The 20,969-nt window shown below is 39.9% G+C and overlaps 1 protein-coding gene across 2 annotated transcripts in view; it reads right to left on the bottom strand.

The window, feature by feature from the left end:
* Positions 1-20,969, bottom strand: part of MRPL48 (mitochondrial ribosomal protein L48) — a 50,562-nt gene that overhangs the window by 9,287 nt on the left and 20,306 nt on the right. For both annotated transcript variants that reach the window (XM_068989026.1, XM_068989028.1), the window contains exons 4-5: positions 19,460-19,548; positions 4,024-4,193 (exon numbers count right to left, since the gene is read on the bottom strand). In XM_068989026.1, coding sequence (XP_068845127.1) covers positions 4,024-4,193; positions 19,460-19,548 — 259 coding nt within the window. The remainder of the gene's footprint in view (positions 1-4,023; positions 4,194-19,459; positions 19,549-20,969) is intronic.

The following is a 20,969-nucleotide window of genomic DNA, read 5'->3' as shown; positions in this document are numbered from 1 at the left end:
TTTAATTTTCAGAACTCAAAAAAATAGGAAAATTATCATTGCATTATGGAGTCAAAGAAACCAAGGTCAGAATTTCTCAGGTCATCTTGATGATAATGGGTAGAACTAGGATTTCAATGCAGGCAGTTTGATTCTAGAGTTTTCACTCTTAATCATTTGTTACTCAGTATGATCCAAAGACAAGCTGCTGATAAGCAAACTTGTTATCAATTCAAGACAAGATAAGAAGCATGAAACCAACATTAAACACACTTTTATTCAATTAATATTTTGTTTTCAATAGCTTCCAATAGAAAGTCTTTCAATAGCAAGCCTTTCTTGATGAAGGAAGCGTTAATGTACATTTTGGCACAAGCTCATAATAGCTTCACAGAGTGGTACTTTGAGAAACATAGCCCTAAATTACTATGCTACTCTGTCTTCTTGAATTGACATTAAACTTTATCTTCACTTACCACCTTCCACATTATAATTATTTTTATGTGTGTGTACGTGTGTACACACACGTACACACACACACTCTCCTTGAAATCAGGGGCATTTACCTTTGTATCCTCCAGACAAAAGATACAAAGTGCCTACACTACAGAGCAAGAAGTCCAGTGCCTTTTAGTTCACTGAGCACGTGGACCACAGAGCAAAAAGAGGCTCAGCCAGTAGTTTTTGATTAATTAAAAATTCATTCATTAAACTTTAGGAAATGTATACACAACTGGATTGTGCAATCATATTCAATGACCTGTTGTTCTTTCCAGAATGGCTTAATGTCCCCCATGGAACAGTCTTTATGCTAGGTACTAAAGAAATAAAGAACATAGTCCCTATGTAGTCAGTGGGGAAGGAATCTGACACATGAAAAGATCATTACAGCCCAGAGCACTAAGTGACATGATAGAGCTATGTGTCAAATGCTGAAAGAGCAACCAACTCTCCCAGGCATCAGAAAAAAGATAAAGCACATCTTTAGGCCTAAAATAATTGAAGTATTATCAGCTATGAGTGCTTAAGTCACAGCTGATTATCCAGTCTTCTAATGAGCACATTTAGCACAATTATACTGTAAGTAATAAGGGTTTAAAAGTTCAAATTCGATGAAGGTGAAAGAGGAGAGTGAAAAAGCTGGCTTAAAACTCAACATTCAAAAAACTAAGATCATGGCATCCAGTTTCATCACTTCATGGCAATAGATGGGGAAACAATGGAAACAGTCACAAACATTTTCTTGGGCTCCAAAATCACTAGAGACAGTGACTGCAACCATGAAATTAAAAGACACTTGTTCCTTGGAATAAAAGCTATGACAAACCTAGACTATGTATTAAAAAGCAGAGACATTAGTTTGCTTACAAAGATCCGCATAGTCAGTTCAGTTTAGTCGCTCAGTTGTATCCGACTCTTTGCAACCCCATGAACTGCAGCACGCCAGGCCTCCCTGTCCATCACCAACTTCCAGAGTCCATCCAAACCCTTGCCCATTGTGTTGGTGATGCCATCCAACCACCTCATCCTCTGTTGTCCCCTTCTTCTCCTGCCCTCAATCTTTCCCAGCATCAGAGTCTTTTCTAATGAGTCAGTTCTTCTCATCAGGTGCCCAAAGTATTGGCGTTTCAGCTTCAATATCAGTCCTTCCAATGAACACCCAGGACTGATCTACTTTAGGATGGACTGGTTGGATCTCCTTGCAGTCCAAGGGACTCTCAAGAGTCTTCTCCAATACCACAGTTCAAAAGCATCAACTTTTCGGCGCTCAGCTTTCTTTATAGTCCAACTCTCACATCCATACATGACCACTGGAAAAACCATAGCCTTGACTAGATGGACCTTAGTCGCAAAGTAATGTCTCTGCTTTTGAATATGCTATCTAGGTTGGTCATAACTTTCCTTCCAAGGAGTAAGCGTCTGTTCATGTCACGGCTGCAATCACCATCTGTAGTGATTTTGGAGCCCCAAAAAATAAAGTCTGACACTATTTCCACTCTTTCCCCATCTATTTCCCATGAAGTGATGGGACCACATGCCACGATCTTAGTTTTCTGAATGTTGAGCTTTAAGCCTACTTTTTCACTCTCCTCTTTCACTTGCATCAAGAGGCTCTTTAGTTCTTCTTCACTTTCTGCCAGAAGGGTGGTGTCATCTGCATATCTGAGGTTATTGATATTTCTCCCAGCAATCTTGATTCCAGCTTGTGCTTCTTCCAGCCCAGCATTTCTCATGATATACTCTGCATAGAAGTTAAATAAGCAGGGTGACAATATACAGCCTTGACATACTCCTTTTCCTATTTGGAACCAGTCTGTCGCTCCATGTCCAGTTCTAACTGTTGCTTCCTGACCTGCATACAGATTTCTCAAGAGGCAGATCAGGTGGTCTGGTATTCCCATCTCTTTCAGAATTTTCCACAGTTTCTTGTGATCCACACAGTCAAAGGCTTTGGCCGAGTCAATAAAGCAGAAATAGATGTTTTTCTAGAACTCTCTTGCTTTTTCGATGATCTGCAGGATGTTGGCAATTTGATCTCTGGTTCCTCTGCCTTTTCTAAAACCAGCTTGAACATCTGGAAGTTCACAGTTCATGTACTGCTGAAGCCTCGCTTGGAGAATTTTGAGCATTACTTTACTAGCATGTGAGATGAGTGCAATTGTGCAGTAGTTTGAGCATTCTTCAGCATTGTCTTCTTTGAGATTAGAATGAAAACTGACCTTTTCCAGTCCTGTGGCCACTGCTGAGTTTTCCAAACTTGCGGGCATATTGAGTGCAGCACTTTCACAGCATCATCTTTCAGGATTTGAAACAGCTCAACTGGAACTCCATCATCTCCACTAGCTTTGTTTGTAGTGATCCTTCCTAAGGCCCACTTGACTTCACTTTCCAAGATGTCTGGCTCTAGGTGAGTGATCACACCATCGTGATTATCCGGGAGGTGAAGATCTTTTTTGTACAGTTCTTCTGTGTATTCTTGCCACCTCTTCTTAATATCTTCTGCTTCTGTTAGGTCCCTACCATTACTGTCCTTTATTGAGCCCATCTTTGCATGAAATATTCCCTTGGTATCTCTAATTTTCTTAAAGAGATCTCTAGTCTTTCCCATTCTGTTGTTTTTCTTTATTTCTTTGCATTGATCGCTGAGGAAGGCTTTCTTATCTCTCCTTGCTATTCTTTGGAACTCTGCATTCAAATGGGTATATCTTTCCTTTTCTCCTTTGCTTTTTGCTTTCCTTCTTTTCACAGCTATTTGTAAGGCCTCCTCAGACAGCCATTTTGCTTTTTTGCATTTCTTTTTCTTGGGGATGGTCTTGATCCCTGCCTCCTATACAGTGTCACAAACCTCTGTCCATAGTTCTTCAGGCACTATGTCTATCAGATCTAATCCCTTGAATCTATTTATTTTATTTATTTATTTTTATTGAATCTATTTGCTTTATTCATAATTACCAATAAACTAGAAGAATCCAAATGTATACCAACCAGTGAAGGCATAAACCAACTAAGGTTTACCATTTAATGGAATACTATTCAGAATTCTGAATAGGTATTCAGAATTAATGGAGTACTGAATACATATTCAGTATGGAACTCTGAGTATCTATTCAGAATTAATGGAATACAATTCAGAATTCTGAATAGATATTCAGAATAAAAGAATGTCTGCAGAACCCCAGATAAATCTTAAATCCATTATGCTAAGTGAAAGAGGCCAGAAACAAACAGCTACATACTATATGATTCCATTTATATGATATTCTGAAGAACTTAAAACAAACGGGACAGAAAATCAATCAGTGGTTGCCAGGGACTCTAGAGGCAAGACAGAGGAGATTAACTATACCTCAGGCACCAAGAAACTTTTTAAAACTTAATGGAGCTGTTCTGTATTTTGATTGTGGCAAACTATATACATAAAAAGCGTGAATTTTACTACATGTAAATTATTTCTCAAAACAAAAATTATATCTCATTTAACAACAACAAAGTAGAGCATGCTACCCACACCAAGAACATCCCATGCAAAGGCATCTTTCATACCTTTCCTCGACTTTAATGGAGAGATGATTGCAGAGGTTGTGAACATACTGGGCATAACTCTCTGTCAGGGCCATGTCATATGCAATCATGTGAATGTTTAAAGCCCCATATTCATAATCTGTCCCCAAATTAATGGATCTTACTTCCACTTTTCCCTTCTTCTTTTTGGGCTGAACACAAAACAAAAGAGAAAGAAAAGTCAAAGTATTATACAAGAAATTCTAACAATACCATCATGATATATACATGTATATATATAAATCAATCTTTCAATTAAATTTGTTTACCATGTTTCTCTCTGATTACCCTACCCTACAAACTGAACTTTTCCTGGGTAGGAATGGGCAGCCTCCCTTGCCATTCTGGGCTGTAGTATCAATCAATGAAAGGAGAGGAAATCACTGGTGTTATACTAGATAACAGATTCTTGAGGAGTTTCTCTTTTTTTGACTGCCTGTGCAGCTTGTCAGATTTTAGTTCCCTGGTCAGGGATTGAACCTAGGCCCTCTGCAATGAGAGTAGAGTCTTAACCACTGGACCACCAGGGAATTTCCAACAGATTTTTTTTTTTTTAAGAATTCTTTCTCTTTTTAAAAATTTTATTTTTTTATTTCGGCTTCCCTGATAGCTCAGTTGGTAAAGAATCCACCTGCAATTCAGGAGACCCTGGTTCGATTCCTGGGTTGGGAAGATTTGTTGGAGAAGGGATAGGCTACCCACTCTAGTATTCTGGCCTGGAGAACTCCGGGGTCGCAAAGAGTTGGACATGAACCTAGGCCCTTGGCAGTGAGAGCACAGACTCCTAACCACTGGACCACCAGGGAATTCCCAACAGATTCTTTTTTTTTTTTTAAGAACTGTTTCTCTTTTTTTACATTTATTTCTCCTTGGCTGCACTGGGTTTTCAGTGCTGCATGCAGGCTTTCTTTAGTTGCGGTGAGCTACTCTTTAGTTGTGGTGCATGGGCTTCTCAGCGTGGTAGCTTCTCCTGTTGTAAACAACGAGCTCTAGAGTGCAGGCCCAATAGTTGTGGCACAAGGGCTTAGTTACCCCGTGGGATGTGGAATCTTGCAAGACCAGGGATTAAACCCATGTCCCTACACTGGCAGTGGGATTCTTAAATGGACCACCAGGAAAGTCCCAACAGATTCTTAATCTAGAATCCATTGAGGAATTTTAAGGGGTTTGTCAACCCCGAAACTTATATGCAAAATTTTACATATGTGTGTATTTTTCTAAGGAGAAAATCCTTAACTTTCATCAGAATATTAAGGAAATCAATCACAAGAAAGCACAGAATTAGTTCTCTGCCAGCCTTCCTAGCTTTGAAATTCTGCAGTCCAATTATTTAGACAGCCTCTCTTTTAAAAGTTTAGAGGCAGAAAAATTATTTTATTTCTATCCTTGTATTTCCTATAAAGTACTGCTTTACTACAGATCAACCTGTTCAAACTGCTGTAAAAAGTTAAAATGAGGCCTGGAAAAATAGATATGTAACACAACATAGATCAGGATCAAGACAGCTTCTCAACCAGAAATAATTTAACCTAAATGCCCATCAGGAGGGGAATCTATTAAATAAATCATGGCACATTCTTTCAGTAGTACATTATGCAGCTGTAAGAAGAAATAAGGAACTTCTTTATGTAGTGATATAGAAAGATTTTTTTTTGATATAGAAAGATTTTTAAGATAAATGACAAAAGCAGACTATAGAATAATGTGTTCAGAATACTGGCATACATATAAAAAGGGTAAGCGGGGAAGAATAGATGTGTGTATGTTTAAATACTTACATATGTATTTGCTTGCATATTAAAAAATAACTCTGGAAGGATACACAAAAAGACTAATACTATTGGTAACCTATGAGGAAGGGAACTGGACGGTTGGGCAACAGGGTTGGGAAGCAGACTTTTAAACTATTTCTCTTCTATATTTTTTGAATTTTTAATAATATGAATCTTTTATCCATTCAAAGTTAGAATCTTAAAATCTACCTTGTTTTTTAAAATTTTTAAATCAAAATATTTTTTCAATATAATATTCTTGTGATATTAAAAGATGCTTGCTCTTTGGAAGGAAAGCTATGACAAACCTAGACAGCATATTAAAAAGCAGAGACATCTCTTTGCTGACAAATGTCCATACAGTCAAAGCTACGGTTTTTCCAGTAGACATGTACGGATGTGAGAGTTGAACCATAAAGAAGGCTGAGCACCGAAGAATCAGTACTTTCGAACTGTGGTACTGGAAAAGGCTCTTTAAAGTCCCTTGGACTGCAAGGAAATCAAACCAGTCAATTCTAAAGGAAATAAAAACCTGAATATTCATTGGAAGAACTGATGCTGAAGCTGAAGCCCCAATACTTTGGCCACCTGATGCGAAGAGCTGACTCATTAGAAAAGACCCTGATGGTGGGAAAGATTGAAGGCAGGAAGAGAAGACGGCGGCACACGATGCCATGTTTAGATAGCATTACTGACTCAATGGACATGAATTTGAGCAAACTCTGGGAGATAGAGAAGGACAGGGAAGCCTGGCGTGCTGCAGTCCATAGGGTCACAGAGAGTCTGACACAACTTAGCAACTGAACAACATTCATATGAAAATTGCATAAATAAGTACACAGCTCAATGAATTTTCACAAACTGAAAACACTTGTATAAACAGTATCTTGAATAAGAAACAGATCACTACCAGCACCCCAAAAGTATCCTCTCTCCCAAATTGGCAAACCACTATTCTGACTTCCAAAACCAAAGGGTTATTTTGCCTATTTTTTAAATTTGTGAAAATGGAATAATATACTAGGTTCTCTTTTGTGTACAGCTCCTTAAACTGATTATGTTTGCAAGATTCATCATTTTTAGGTGAAACAGTAATTCTTTACTTCCCATTGCCCTAGTAGTTTATTTATATGAATATGCTATAACTTATTTATACTTTTTACTGGAGGTAGAAATTAGAGTTGTTTCAAATTAGAGTTGTTTCCAGTGTGGACCACTATGAACAGTATTGCTACTAATGTTTCTGCATGTATCTTTCAGTGAACATGTGTATGCATTTGTGTTGGGGATATACTCAGAACCTGAAACTACTGAGGTATAGGCAGTGAAGAGGTTCATCTTTAATAGTTCTCTCAAACAGTTTTTTAAAATCGTTTCCAATTTAGACTCCCACCAGAGTACATAAGAGTTCTAAGTGCTTTACATTCTTGCCAGTACTTACAAAACCTAGTATAGTCAGGTTTTCTGGTTTGTTTCTTTTACCCATTCTGGTTGGTATGAAGTGGTAATGCACTGAGACTTTAACTTGCATTTCCTTTAAGTCTACTGATCCTGAACACATTTCCATCATTGCCACCGGCCATTTGGATATTCTCTTTTGTAACCTGTTTATTCAAGTGTTTTGCCCATTTTTTAGATTGGGTTGTCTTTCTTTCTCTTACTGATTTGTAGAGGTTCCTTCTATATTCTAGATATGATCCTTTGTTAAATGTACATGTTACAAATATCCTCTTCCTCCCTGTATCTTTCTTTTTCACTTTTTAATGGTGCCTTTTGAGCAAAAATTCTTGCTTTTTAATGTAGTCCAATTTACTCATTTTTTTCCTTGTATAGTAGTAATGACTTTTGTGTCCTATTTAAGAACTCTTTGCTTAGTTTAAGATCATGAGTATATTTTTGTATGTTACCTTCCAGAAGTTTGATAATTATAATATTTACATTTAGATCTACAAAAATTTTAAATGCTTTTTGTGTACAGTGTGCAGTAGAAGTCAAGTCAGCTTTTGTCACATGACTGTCCAATCCAGTTGATTGGACACCACTGCAATCAGTGTTGTCATATAACGAACGGTCATATGCTAAATGTTCATAGATACTTAGATCTGTTTCTATATTCTTTATTCTGTTCCAGTGGGCTGTTTGTCTATTCTCCAGCTAATAACACACTGTCCTAATTACTGGAGATTTAATGTAAGCCTTGCTATTTGGTAGAAAAAAAAATTTTTTTTAAGAAATAGTGAGGAGGGGCAATCTATTTACATGTCTTAAGTCACCACTATTATTAGCCAGCAGCCTAGCTGTTGCCACAGCAGAGTTGTTTCTGGCTGAGCACCTAGAATGGGTCTCTCATATCGCTGCTCTCCAGGTCAGTCTAAGAGAGCAGGGGACCAACCTGAAGAGGGCAGGGGGAGGACCAAGAAATGGTCCTTTCACAAGGCCAGTAAAACTGATGATAAACCTAGTCTCATAGAGATATTCTGAGAACTGAACAAAACATTGTATATACTTAATTCAATCTGTGGCACATATTTAAACACTCAGTATGCATTAACTTTTATTTTATTTTTTTTTGTTTTCATATTCCTCATATCTAGCACAGGAGCCAACAGAGACAAAATGTGCAATGAATCACTAGTTTAGAATTTTAGAACAAGATGGCATTTAGAGATAACTTTGTCCCAGTTCTTCATCTTTGCAGGGAAAGAATATGAAGCCCATAGAGATTAAATATGTCCCCCAGAGTCACAGAGCCACACAGGACAGATCTAACTGGTTAGGAACTAACCCAGACCTCCTGACTCCCAATGCAGAAATTTTTCCATTGTAGCCTCTGCATTATTAAAGTTCTTAACAGGGTAGTCACCCCAGGGTCCTAGACTTTGCTATGATTGAGAGGCCAACTTCTATCAACCAACCATCAAGCTGCAGGCGTGGTGGTGCAGAGCCCACCATACCTGAGGCCGAAGGCAGCAATTCAGACTTCTCGTCATGACAGCACTGCAGTAGGAGCTGTGAAGAATGTTAAAGTCAGAATGCAATGCGGCTGAAATTTTCCAGCAAAGAAGGGAGGAGCTTCTTTGAAGCCTGCAGAAGGCTTTTCTTAACCAGGGAAAATGCCAGGGCTCTTCAAAGGTGTTGCTTTAGGAGAACAAAAAGAAGGTTGATTCTAGTATCCCTCTTGGCATCTCACTTGCTTTTCCATGTTAACCTAGATCTGTCTGGACCGATCCACACCATCAGGGGCCCATTGTGATATTATATTTCAGTTCTGAGCCAGGGCACAACATAGTCAGCAAGAGTTTGAGTGCATGAAATTTCAGATACCAGTTCCTATCATTTTACCTTCACAATCTTTCTTATCCTATCCTTTCTATTCTTACTGCCTGAGTTCAGACCTTCATGCCATGGGGAGCTATTAAAGATATCTGTGCTAGGGATGTATATGACTAGAGCTGTGTTTTGGGAAGGTTACCCTGCCTGCCTGTGAAGGAGAATTAGGCAGGAAATGAATGGAGGCTAGGAAAAAGGTGGTAGGGAAGATGGACTGCTATCTATCATCAAACTGTATACTGCTGTGACTGACCTGGATTCACTGTGGGATGGCCCAGGGCAGATATCCTTAGATCCCTGAAGGAGTACACTATGATGCCCCAAATGGGTCATGGGATAAATCACTAAACCATTTTTGTACAAAAATATCCATATTACTCCTATTTTACAGACAGAAAACTGAGGTCCTCTGAAGGGTCCTCTGAAAGGATGTTGTATTTGGCCAGGGTTACTGGGAAACTTTGCTGGCAAAGAACAGATAAAGAAAGGAGTCAGATTAGAATCACCGACTGCTACACCTGGAAGGTATCTTAGAGATAAATTAGTTTCTCCTTCCTTTTCCCCCCTAATTTTATATAAGGAGGAAGTCAAGGTCTAGAATGGGGAAATGACTTGCTTAAAGATTACAACAGTAAGGAAATGGAAAAGGCAACCACTTTATGTCTAGCCATAGTTAGAAGCTGAGTCTGTGGCCCAAACCCAAGCTCTCTCCTCTAGTTTCCCCCAAAATTATAATAATATTATCCACCTATCACTATACGCGGCATTCTCCAGGGTGGGAAAGTTGGGAAGAAATTGTATCTTCTTAATCCTCAAATGAAAAGCTGACACGCCTGCAGCATATATACTTCCAGGAATTCTAGTGATGGAAATTTTAAAAATTATACCTGGGATTTAAATGATTTTGGTGATGGTACTCTGAACAGTCCATAATAAGCTGTAAGGTACATAGATATCAAGTGGTTATGTTTATAACTAACATAAACATGCTAATTTGAGTATAGCACACTCAACAAACATATACCAGACAGAAGGCATGGTCCTGATGGGGCTGGCAGCCTGGTACTGCATAAAGAGCACTTGATTAAGATGGAAGCCCAAGAAAATCTGGGGGGCTTCCCTGGGAGTCCAGTGGTTAAGACACCATACTTCCACTGCAGGAGGCATTGGTTTGATCCCTGGTTGGGGAACTAAGATCCTACATGCTGTGTAGCATGGTCAGAAAGAAAGAAAAGAAAATCTTGGCTCAAATACCATCTGCTTAATCACTACATTACACTGAGTAACCTTTCTAGGTATCAATCTCAACACCTAAGGTTTCTGTGAAGCTCAAAATAGTGAATTTTTGTGAAATGGAAATAGTGTGGACATTAGATGGATTCTGACCATCCTTAGTTCAAATATTGGCTCTGGAAATTATTGTTACTTGGGCAAGTCATTTAATCCGTCTTAGATTCCTCAAACAGGACCCTTAATTACCACAGTATATCTGAGGACTAAATGATATCATTTGTAATACTATAAAATGAAATAATGCTTTTAAAAGCCTGGCACATAGTGATGACATGATCTGGTATATAGTAGTTGCTCAATAAATGATATCTTTAAAGAAAGACTAAACAATGTACACAGATAGGACAATATAGGACATTATTATTATTAGTGGACAGAAGCATGCTCCTATTGGTATGCTTCACAGAATGAGGCACTCATTAAACCCCTGTTGATGCAAAGTAATGATTCAACCACTCTAAGGAAAAACACCAAAGAGAAAACACAGTCCCAACTCTAAAGGAGCTTACAGTTGAGAGAGAGACAGATGTTCATAAAAGAACCAACCCTCTCAATTTAATCATAACGAGAAGGCCACCTCCCATGGCAAGTTCAGCACAAGCTACCTTGCTGCACCATGGCAATTAAAACCCAAAAGCAATGACTTCAGGTGGTTGAGCCTGAAAGGACAATGAGCAAGTCAATACTCCTAGGTTTTTTGTATAACATGTAAGAGTATACAGCAGTTACTCAATATAAATGGTATCTTTTTAAAAAGTTGATCGAGACATGTCTACTTCTCAGGTCTCATGTCCCATCATCTTCTACATGCCTCCTCAAGATTCCAGGATTAACACAAACTGCTTAAAGTTTCTCAACTGCATCTCCAGGATCAGTGACTCCCCACTTTTGCCCAGAATGTTTCCCCTTCCTGCAGAGAGTTTGACTCTTCACCCCACACCCTCAATGTGAGGAACTCCTAGTCATTTTCCCCCCAACCAGGGATGGAACCTGTGCTCCTTACAATGGAAATGTAGAGTCTTAACCACTGGACCACCAAGGAAGTCCCTCCTAGTTTAGTCATTTTTTAAGACTCCATTCATGCTCTTTCAGGAAGCCTTCCCTCATTCCTCATGCTGAGGTAGGTACTATGCTTATATGTTCCCATAGCAACCCTCTTTCCCTTAGACACCACTATCACTTAGCACATGTATCCATTTATTCAACAAATATTTTCTGACCACTAGAAATAAGCCAGGGCTTCCCTGGTGGCTCAGATGGTGAAGAATTAGCCTGCAATGTGGGAGACATGGGTTCAATTCCTAGGTTGAAAAGATCCTCTGGAGGAGGGGATGGCAAGCCACTCCAGTATTCTTGCCTGGAGAATCCCCATAGACAGAGAAGCCTGGCAGGCTACAGTCCAACCCATGGGTTCACAAAGAGTCAGACACCACTGAGTGACTAAGCTCAAGTGATAAGCCAGACCAGGGTTAGCAATGGGGATATAATAGTAAATAACACAGCCACAGTTTCTGCTTGTTGAAACTTGCAATCTATTGGAAAAGGCATATATATAACAAGTAATTATAAGAGGATGCATAATTTGAGGGAGGAAAATAGAGTACTATGGGATTGTAAAAAGAAGGACTAATGCTATCAATCAACATCATCATTATTACCACTACTAACTACTCATGGGCTCCATGTTTCAGACACTGTGCTAAGTACTTTAAACTTTCTTTTTTAACTTAATCCTCACAAAACATTTAAATAACATAGCTATTTAAAGGCAAGAAAATTGCAGCTTGGAAAAGTTAAGTAACTTACCCAAGGATATACACTAGTAAGCAAAGAATTGAATCGTTAACTTGGGTCTGCCTAATTCCAAAACATTTCTCCTAATCTCTGCCTTTCCCTTTAAGGACGGTGTGCAGAGCCTGCCAGTTTTCTCAATATTCTCTCTTTTTCCATTAATCATGGAACTGCTGAATTTTTCCTGGGTACATGACCATTCATAATAAAAATTACATTTCTCAACCAATCCTGCAGCTGGGTATGGTTCCATGACTGAGTTCTGGCCAGTGGGATATTAGCTCATGCACATGCTTTCCCCTTCCCCTGCCTACAGGCTGGAATGTGGACATGCAGGCTGAAGTGGGAGCAGCCATCTCAGACTACAAGATGAAAGCAGTAGGATACGTTTGCAAAACAGAAAGCTGGAATATCTACCTATACTTTATATGACAGAAAAACAAACTCTGTCTTATTTAAGCCCCTTGATTAAGTGAATTGCTATTATGACAGCCAAATCATTATCTCAGCAAGAAGGTATTATGTCTCATTCATTTCTCTATTCCTAGAGTCCAGCAACACCCCACTCCAGTACTCTTGCCTGGAAAATCCCATGGACGGAGGAGCCTGGTAGGCTGTGGTCCATGGGGTCGCTAAGAGTCGGACATGACTGAGCAACTTCACTTTCACTTTTCACTTTCATGCGTTGGAGAAGGAAATGGCAACCCACTCCAGTGTTCTTGCCTGGAGAATCCCAGGGACGGGGGAGCCTGGTGGGCTGCCATCTATGGGGTTGCACAGAGTCGGACATGACTGAAGTGACTTAGCAGCAGCAGCAGAGTCCAGCAACATTAAATGCTGAGTTGAACTTAATTAAATTCTGGTTCTAGTTGGATTATTTATTGGCAGAATATATATATTGTCAGAGAGAAATCACTTATCCTCCTCAGTTTCCTTTTCCATCCTGTCTACCTCACAGGATAGTTGGTGAATCGAAAAGCATGGTTTTCAAATTTGTTGGTTACAAAGGGCCTAAAAAAAACCATGTTTCCCTTTGTGAAGCACATGAAATACGCATCAATGTGCTTTCATCATATAAAACAAGAATGACTTAACTAGCAGAAAATATGGTTATATTATATAAATGGAGTTGTCTGCATTTCAAAAAATATGAAACCATATGAGTTTCTCTGTTAACATTTATTTTCATCAAATAAAACTGATGGGAGAAAAACCTGAAATTTAGAAAACTCTATCCATTAGCTTAATATTTTCTAAAATATGGCAGATTGCCATTATTAAACTTGAAGAAGGGTTCCACTCTAGCATCACCAGTGTTCCAAGGGCCTATGGTTTGACAGGCAATGAGATAATGGACGTGAAAGCACTTTGAAAATGGGAAGAGATCATTACTTTTATTCACATCAAATATGAATCTCTAAAACTCTGACACTGTTGTAATTTAACAGAATAGGCAAGGCAGAATGAGAGCCCAGTGGGCTGGAGACCAGGGCGCTCTAATGGCGCAAGCTAAAAGTCAGGTCTTCACAGAAATCACTCTGTACCTGGAAAAGCTCTGGGAAACTCTAAAACAGTTTTTACAGCCCCAGTGTTTCCTGCTACCCCAAGCAACTGGATACTCCTAAATGAGTGTCAGTTCACTTTATGTACTCAGTGCAAGAATACAGATGGTATTTAATAAATGCTTGTTGAGTAATTAGCTTCCAATTAAAATAAATTAATTAATTTTAAAATAAATAAATAAACAAATAAACGTTTGTTGAGCTGAACTCTGTAAGACCTCCACTGGCCCTTTCAGGGAGAACTGCTCCTTTAGCTTAGCTCCACTGATATTTAGTTCATTCCTCTAGTAAAGCATTCCCCACATGTATTTTAGTTACATTTTTGAGCACTATCCTTCCCAGCCACTTTATAGTTTTTGTAAGAAGAGACTGTGCCCCACTCACCACAGCATCATCTGTGCAAAGCGCTGTGCCTGGCACATAGCAGATGCTCAATGCCAGTTGTTCTTTTTAGTGAGTTACAAGAGGCAGACTTGAGGGAAAACATGGATGCCAGTTTAAAACAGCTCTCTGTAAGCCAGTCCTAAAATCCACGTCTAGCCCTACAATCACTAGGCCAGCAAAACCAATCTTTCTGTTTCAAGGAAGCTAGGACTGTCACCATAAAGTGGTTTTGATCTGCTGATTTTTCTGGGAATGATGCCACAGTCTTCTCACAGACTTGTGGCTGTAAGCGCTGATCAATCTATGAGTGCTACAACAAAATAAGTAGGTGTCAGAAATGACAAACACCTCCATTATGTCAAGAGTCAAAACAGTATGAAGTTTCCAAGAGAAAAGACATCTTGATTTCCTAGGGGCCATTCTACAAAGAGCAAGTAAATTGTCTGAGTTCAAAAATCTTACTCTCTTGCCCCAGAGCCTGAAAAATAGAACGTGTAACAGCTAAAACTGACAGCCATTTATGCTGCCTCTATTTCATCCTCGCACATCTTCCTCTTGGCATTGCTTTTATTCTTCGGCTGCTATTACCCTAGGATTGGAGTTTGAACAACAGCTGAGGGCAAGTAAGTGGTCTTGGGAGATATGACCTAGCACTATACAAATGTGAAGGACTGCATTCTTTTTATTTTTATCAAATAAAAATCACTGTAAACAATCTGAAGCTTTTTAAATTTTAACAGAATGATGTAGCTCCCTTGAAGGAATAATGAGATCTACACACTGAGACACAGTGCTACGCCTGGAGATATGCTTTGAAGTATGGTCCCTCACTGCCACAAGTCAAGGTGGGTCTCACATGATGAGAAAAAAAGGAAGGGAAAAAAGGGAAGATATACATGTACAAGGACACAGAGGCATGAGACAGCATGGACGTATGAGAAGATGCACCTGAAGCACAGAGTGAAAAATGGGAAATCACTGAGAAGGAGGCTGGGTCTGCGCCAAGAGACCTGGAATCCCATGACTTGCTATCATCTTCATGCTGCCACCCAAGGGGAAGCTTCGTTTTCACCTCTGCTGTCACTAACTCCTCAGAGAGGCATCAAGGACAGGATGGAGGGATGGGAACGAACCTAGAGTTATAAACCAGGCCATGAGAGATAAAACCAGTATTGAAAAGGAAAGCTGAGTGAAGTAGATGTGCCTTTCCCTTCCCAAAATTCAGGAGTCATAAGACTGAGTGTGGGACCTTTGGAAGGAGGAATGAAGAGATCAGCAGAAAAGGGACAAGAGCTAGCCACTTTGCACATGAGAATTAACTCTTGTCTCAGGGCTATAGAGTTCAAGAGAGTAGAAGAGTCAGCCTGAGTCAGAGAAGAAAAAATGGAAATCTGTCTGTTTATTATTTTTTATAGGTTCTTACTTTAGGGAAAGAAAGGAGGCCAAAGATGCCTTCTAGCTTTTCCAGTCCAATTTACCAAGGGTACAAGAGACAGGGAATTGGGACAGGGCCTCGGGACAGGGCCTCTGAGAGCTAGCAGATGAAAGTCTTCATTGTGCTGTCCCAAGCGTAAAGTAAGGAGTCTCAAGCAGCCTCCACCACTATCCAGCACTATTGTGCTAGCCACCCTGGAGCATGAATAATATCTGGAGAAAAGCCTACAGCCCTAACCAAAGGGAGCATCACTCCTTTCAAGCAAGCAAGGTCAGCTGGAGACAGCTGTTTACAGAGAGTGGGCCGTGTTTGCCAGTTCTGATTTACAAAACCTCGGGGCAGCTCCAATAACCACATTTCGGTTCAGCTCAATCAATGTTTATTGTCCTCTACTTGATGCCAGGCCCTGGGCTGGACACTGAGGACACAGAAGAAACATGAGACAAGGCCTCTACCCTAAGGATGCACATCGTTTAGGTGTAGAAACAGTCGTCAAAACAGGGTTAAAATAGAGCAGCACGTCCTACAACAGAGGAAGCACAAGGAGCCCCTTGTTCATGGTAGGAGAAGTAACCCGGTGCAGGCAGTGGGAGGTTCCTCAAAGAGGGAGATTTGTTTTCCCCCTCCTCATCCTTTATTCCTCAATGGGATTTAAAGGTTCCGGATGTATTAACCAAGAAGGAAAGTCTTGCAAGTAGACAGAACAGCATGTGAGAGGTTTTGAAACAGTATGATGATCCATGAGATGGGAGAGAAGCTGGAGGGAAAGATGGGACAGATGGCATTAGATATATCATTAAGCTTCCTTTTCTAAAAAGCCAAGGAGTGGGTCAGAGCATGGTATACACAGAAAAATTATCTATGAGAGAGGATCCCAAGAAATTTTAAAAAGCAAAAAACTCACACCCAAACAAAACTAATTTTATTTCCTGCTAATTTATGTAAGACTTTTAGAAGGAGGATATCCCAAAATAAAACAACTCCAAGAACTTACTCTAAGGCGTCACAACTCAGAAAGGGTGTAAATCACTCCTTCTTCTGAATTTTAAAAGCACTTTGTATCCTCCTTTTAGCACTTGTCACTTTCTGCTTGGGAGCATAGTTATTTGTGTCTTATCTCTAGTGGTTTATCAGCTCCCTGTGAGCGTGAACCAGGTCTTGCTCTTTCATACTATAAAACTTTATTGCAACTCAGTCTGAATAGGCAAGGTACCCCCAACAGTACCTAGCATGTAATAGATCTTGGAAAAAGATAGCATGATGGAGTTACATGATATCAGAGCTAAAAGACTCATGAAGATATTCTAATTCAGACTTTCTCAAACTTGTGAAGAATCTGACAAAAGCTATGGATTCTCTTCCCAGAAAAACTCATACATAGAAAACATTTTACACACAACTTCATGGCCAGCCATACCCAGAGAGGTATGGTTCGGTTCAGCTCAGTTCAGTTCAGTTCAGTTGCTCAGTCATGTCTGATTCTTTGCGACCCCATGAATCGCAGCACGCCAGGCCTCCCTGTCCATCACCAACTCCCGGAGTTCACTCAAACTCATGTCCATCGAGTCGGGGATGCCATCCAGCCATCTCATCCTCTGTTGTCCCCTACTCCTCCTGCCTTCAATCCCTCCCAGCATCAGAGTCTTTTCCAATGAGTAAACTCTTTGCATGAGGTGGCCAAAGTATTGGAGTTTCAGCTTTAGCATCAGTCCTTCCAATGAATACCCAGGACTGATCTCCTTTAGCATGGACTGGTTGGCTAACTTGCCCCAAATCACAAAGCTAATAAGTAGCAGAACCAAGCCTAGAATACAAGTTTCCTGGTTCCCAATTCAGTACTCTTCTCATTACAAAGGAAAAAATTTAGTAGGATTGTTTCCTGCTGGGAGGGTGCCGGATACAAGCCTCAGGTGTGGCAATGTTTCTCTTAACAAAATTCCTTGATATAAGGATGATGCTCAGAAGAATGTGGGAAGTTTAGTGGCTTCTGAGGTCTAAATTCAGTGGCCCTGGACCTCTCCTAAGGTGAGAAACAATGGGAGATGTGCAGGGTTTCATGGGACCATCAAACTAAGCCAAAGAACCAAAAATGACACTGAAATCTCCCCAAGAACAGTAAAATCTTCCTAACTATACTGTTTGCAGGTCAAAAAGCAACAGTTAGAGTGGAACAATGGACTGGTTCCAAATTGGGAAAAGAGTACATCAAGGCTATATACTGTCACCCTGCTTATTTAACTTACATGCAGAGTACATCATGTGAAATCCGGGCTGGATGAAGCTGGAATCAAGATTTCTGGGAGATATATCAAAAACCTCAGATATGCAGATGACACCACCCTTATGGCAAAAAGTGAAGAGGAATTAAAGAGCGTCTTGATGAAGGTGAAAGAGGAGAGTGAAAAAGCTGTCTTTAAACTTAACATTCAGAAAACTAAGATCACAGCATTCTGTCCCAGCACTTCATGGCAAATAGATGGGGAAACAATGGAAACAGAGACAGACTTTATTTTCTTGGGCTCCAAAATCACTGCAGACGGCACCTGTAATCATGAAATTAAAAGACACTTGCTCCTTGGGAAAAAAGTTATGACAAACCTAGACTATGTATTAAAAAGCAGAGACATTACTTTGCTGACAAAGGTTCATCTAGTCAAAGCTATGGTTTTTCCAGTAGTCATGTATGGATGTGAGAGTTGGACCATAAAGAAGGCTGAGCATGGAAGAGTTGATGCATTTGAACTATGGTGCTAGAGAAGACTCTTGAAAGTCCCTCAGACAGCAAGCAAATCAAACCAGTCAATCCTAAAGGCAATCCACCCTGAATATTCATCGGAAGGACTGATGCTGAAGCTGAAACTCCAATACTTTGGCCACCTGATGAGAAGAACTGACTCATTAGAAAAAGCTGATGCTGGGAAAAATTGAAGGCAGAAGGAGAAGGGGATGACAGAGGACGAGATGGTTGGATGGCATCACCAACTCAATGGGCATGAGTTTGAGCAAGCTCCAGATGGTGAAGGACAGAGAAGTCTGGCGTGCTGCAGTTCATGGGGTCACAAAGAGTCGGACATGACTGAGCAACTGAACAATACTGTTTACAGGAAGTGATAGAATCCTGACTCAAAGACAGACTGACTTTCAAGCCAACATTGTGTCCATCCCACCACAGTCCTCTTCAAATGCACAAAAATCTAACTACCACAGAAGCAATCCTGAAGCTAGAGCCAGAACAATAGACTAAATAATCCTAGAATAACTGCCAGTTATCTGTGATAAGGGATTCAAGAAACACACACATCTTTTAAATCTGCTAACACACAAGCGAAAAGAATCAGTGATTTGGCTGAAAATGTTAATCCACTTCTATATGCCACAAACCATTCATTCAACTAAACTAAATGTATCATTTTCATTGTGAGGTCCATATTGAATGAAACACTAAGACGGTTATTTTCTTTAAGTGTCACAGATAATAAAACCAAATCATTTGCTCTTCCCTGTGATAATCTCGCCTAGGGACAAGGTTGGGAACTGGCAATAACATCCCCACTCTGGATCATACCCAAACTACATAACTGGAGAGAATTGAGGGACGACCCCCTATCCTTTCTGGCTCCAATATAATCCAGCCTATACACATCTGATCTTCTGGGTCTTTGCAAAAGCTATATACTACCTTTTCCTAAAAGACCCCTAGGGACTTCCCTGGCAGTCCAGTGGTTAAGACTGCACTTCCACTGCAGGGGGCACGGGTCCAATCCCTGGTTGAGGAGCTAAGATCCCACGTGCCTCGGCCAAAACGGCCAAAAGAATTCTAAAAATAAATAAAAGACTACTGCCCTCTTTACCTCTTCTGGCTTAACTAGGTGCTTGTATCTTCCAATGCCATGTGTGGGCTTTGACCTGTAGTGCCGACTGGTGGTCAACAAAATGCCACCTGAAAGAGAAAAAATAAGACAAACCTGTTTCAAAATTCCTCAGGGACAGACAGATCATACATGAGGAGACAAATTCTCCACTGCAAGATGGAATATCTGGGGACAGCAAGCCTCTCATCAGTTTAAAGAACCAGAGTTATTTATTGATCCTGAGCTGACATTCAGTTTACCCCTTTTCTCTCTCCTTTTGGCCCCTGGACTACATCTAGTCCCCGCTTTGAGAAATTCTCTCCTATTAGAGCCACTGGTGTAGGGGGACAAAATACATTCTTACAATATACATATTCTCCTTTAATCCCCGTTATTTTAATTTTCATTTACAAATAAAGAAACTGCAGCTCAAAAAGTAGGAATTGGAGAGAATGCCAAAGTAATCAGTGGTGAGGACCCTGTGCTTCCACTGTAGTGGGCATAGGTTTGATCCCAGGTTGGCAAACTAAGATCCTGCATGCCATGCTACAGCCAGAATAAATGAATAATAAATTAAAAATAATAATCAATTAATATAATAAATAATAATAAATATTAATAATATATTTTAAAAAGCAAGAATTGGCTAAGGTCACCCAGCAATTAAAAGGCAGAACTGCAATTTAAACCCAGGTCTATCTCACTAAACAGCCAGTGCTCAGTTGTGTTATAATATCTGAATTTCTAGAATACAAAATCTAGCTAGACTTGATCATTCCCATATCTGATATCAGTTCCTTAATTTTACCTTTCACTGGAACCAGCTCTGTTATGTCTGTGTATCTCTCTTGCTCACTCCCCACCTTCTGGAAAAGTACTGGTCCTAGGTTCTGCCTTCTTTCCTCCTAGCTCCTGTGGTCCTGCCCTCATCTCCCCAAAACCACCACTTTGTGGGGTGCTAAATACAAAATGGTGTGGAAAAGTTTAATGACATCTAGTAAAATACTTCTTAAGTTTCTCTTTTCTAAAATGTGCTTCCAAGTAGTCTGGTCTGTGTCAGGCCAATCAAGAGTCATGGCTTCAACTATGGAGAACAGTATGGAGGCTCCTTTAAAAACTAAAAACAGAGCTACCATATGATCCAGCAATCCGACTCCTGTGCACACATCTGGAGAAAAACATGGTTGAAAGGATACATGGACCCAAATGTTCATTGCAGCACTATTTACAATAGCCAGGACATGGAAGAAGCCTAAATTGTCCATCAAGAGAAGAACGGATAAAGAACATGTGGTACATATGTACAATGGATTACTGAGCCATAAAAAGAATGGAATAATGTCATTTGCAGCAATAGTGGACCAAAGAGATTGTCATACTGAGCGAAAGAAAGTCAGAAAGAGAAAAACAAATATATATCACTTATATGTGGAATCTAAAAAAAAAGTACAAATGAACTTATCTACAAAACAGTAATAGACTTACAGATGTAGAAAAACTTATGGTTACT

The sequence above is a fragment of the Capricornis sumatraensis genome, chromosome 16 (genome assembly GCF_032405125.1).
Source record: "Capricornis sumatraensis isolate serow.1 chromosome 16, serow.2, whole genome shotgun sequence".
Lineage (NCBI taxonomy): Eukaryota > Metazoa > Chordata > Mammalia > Artiodactyla > Bovidae > Capricornis > Capricornis sumatraensis.
Note: the sequence above shows the minus strand (reverse complement) of the source record. Positions and strands in the feature narration are given on the sequence as shown.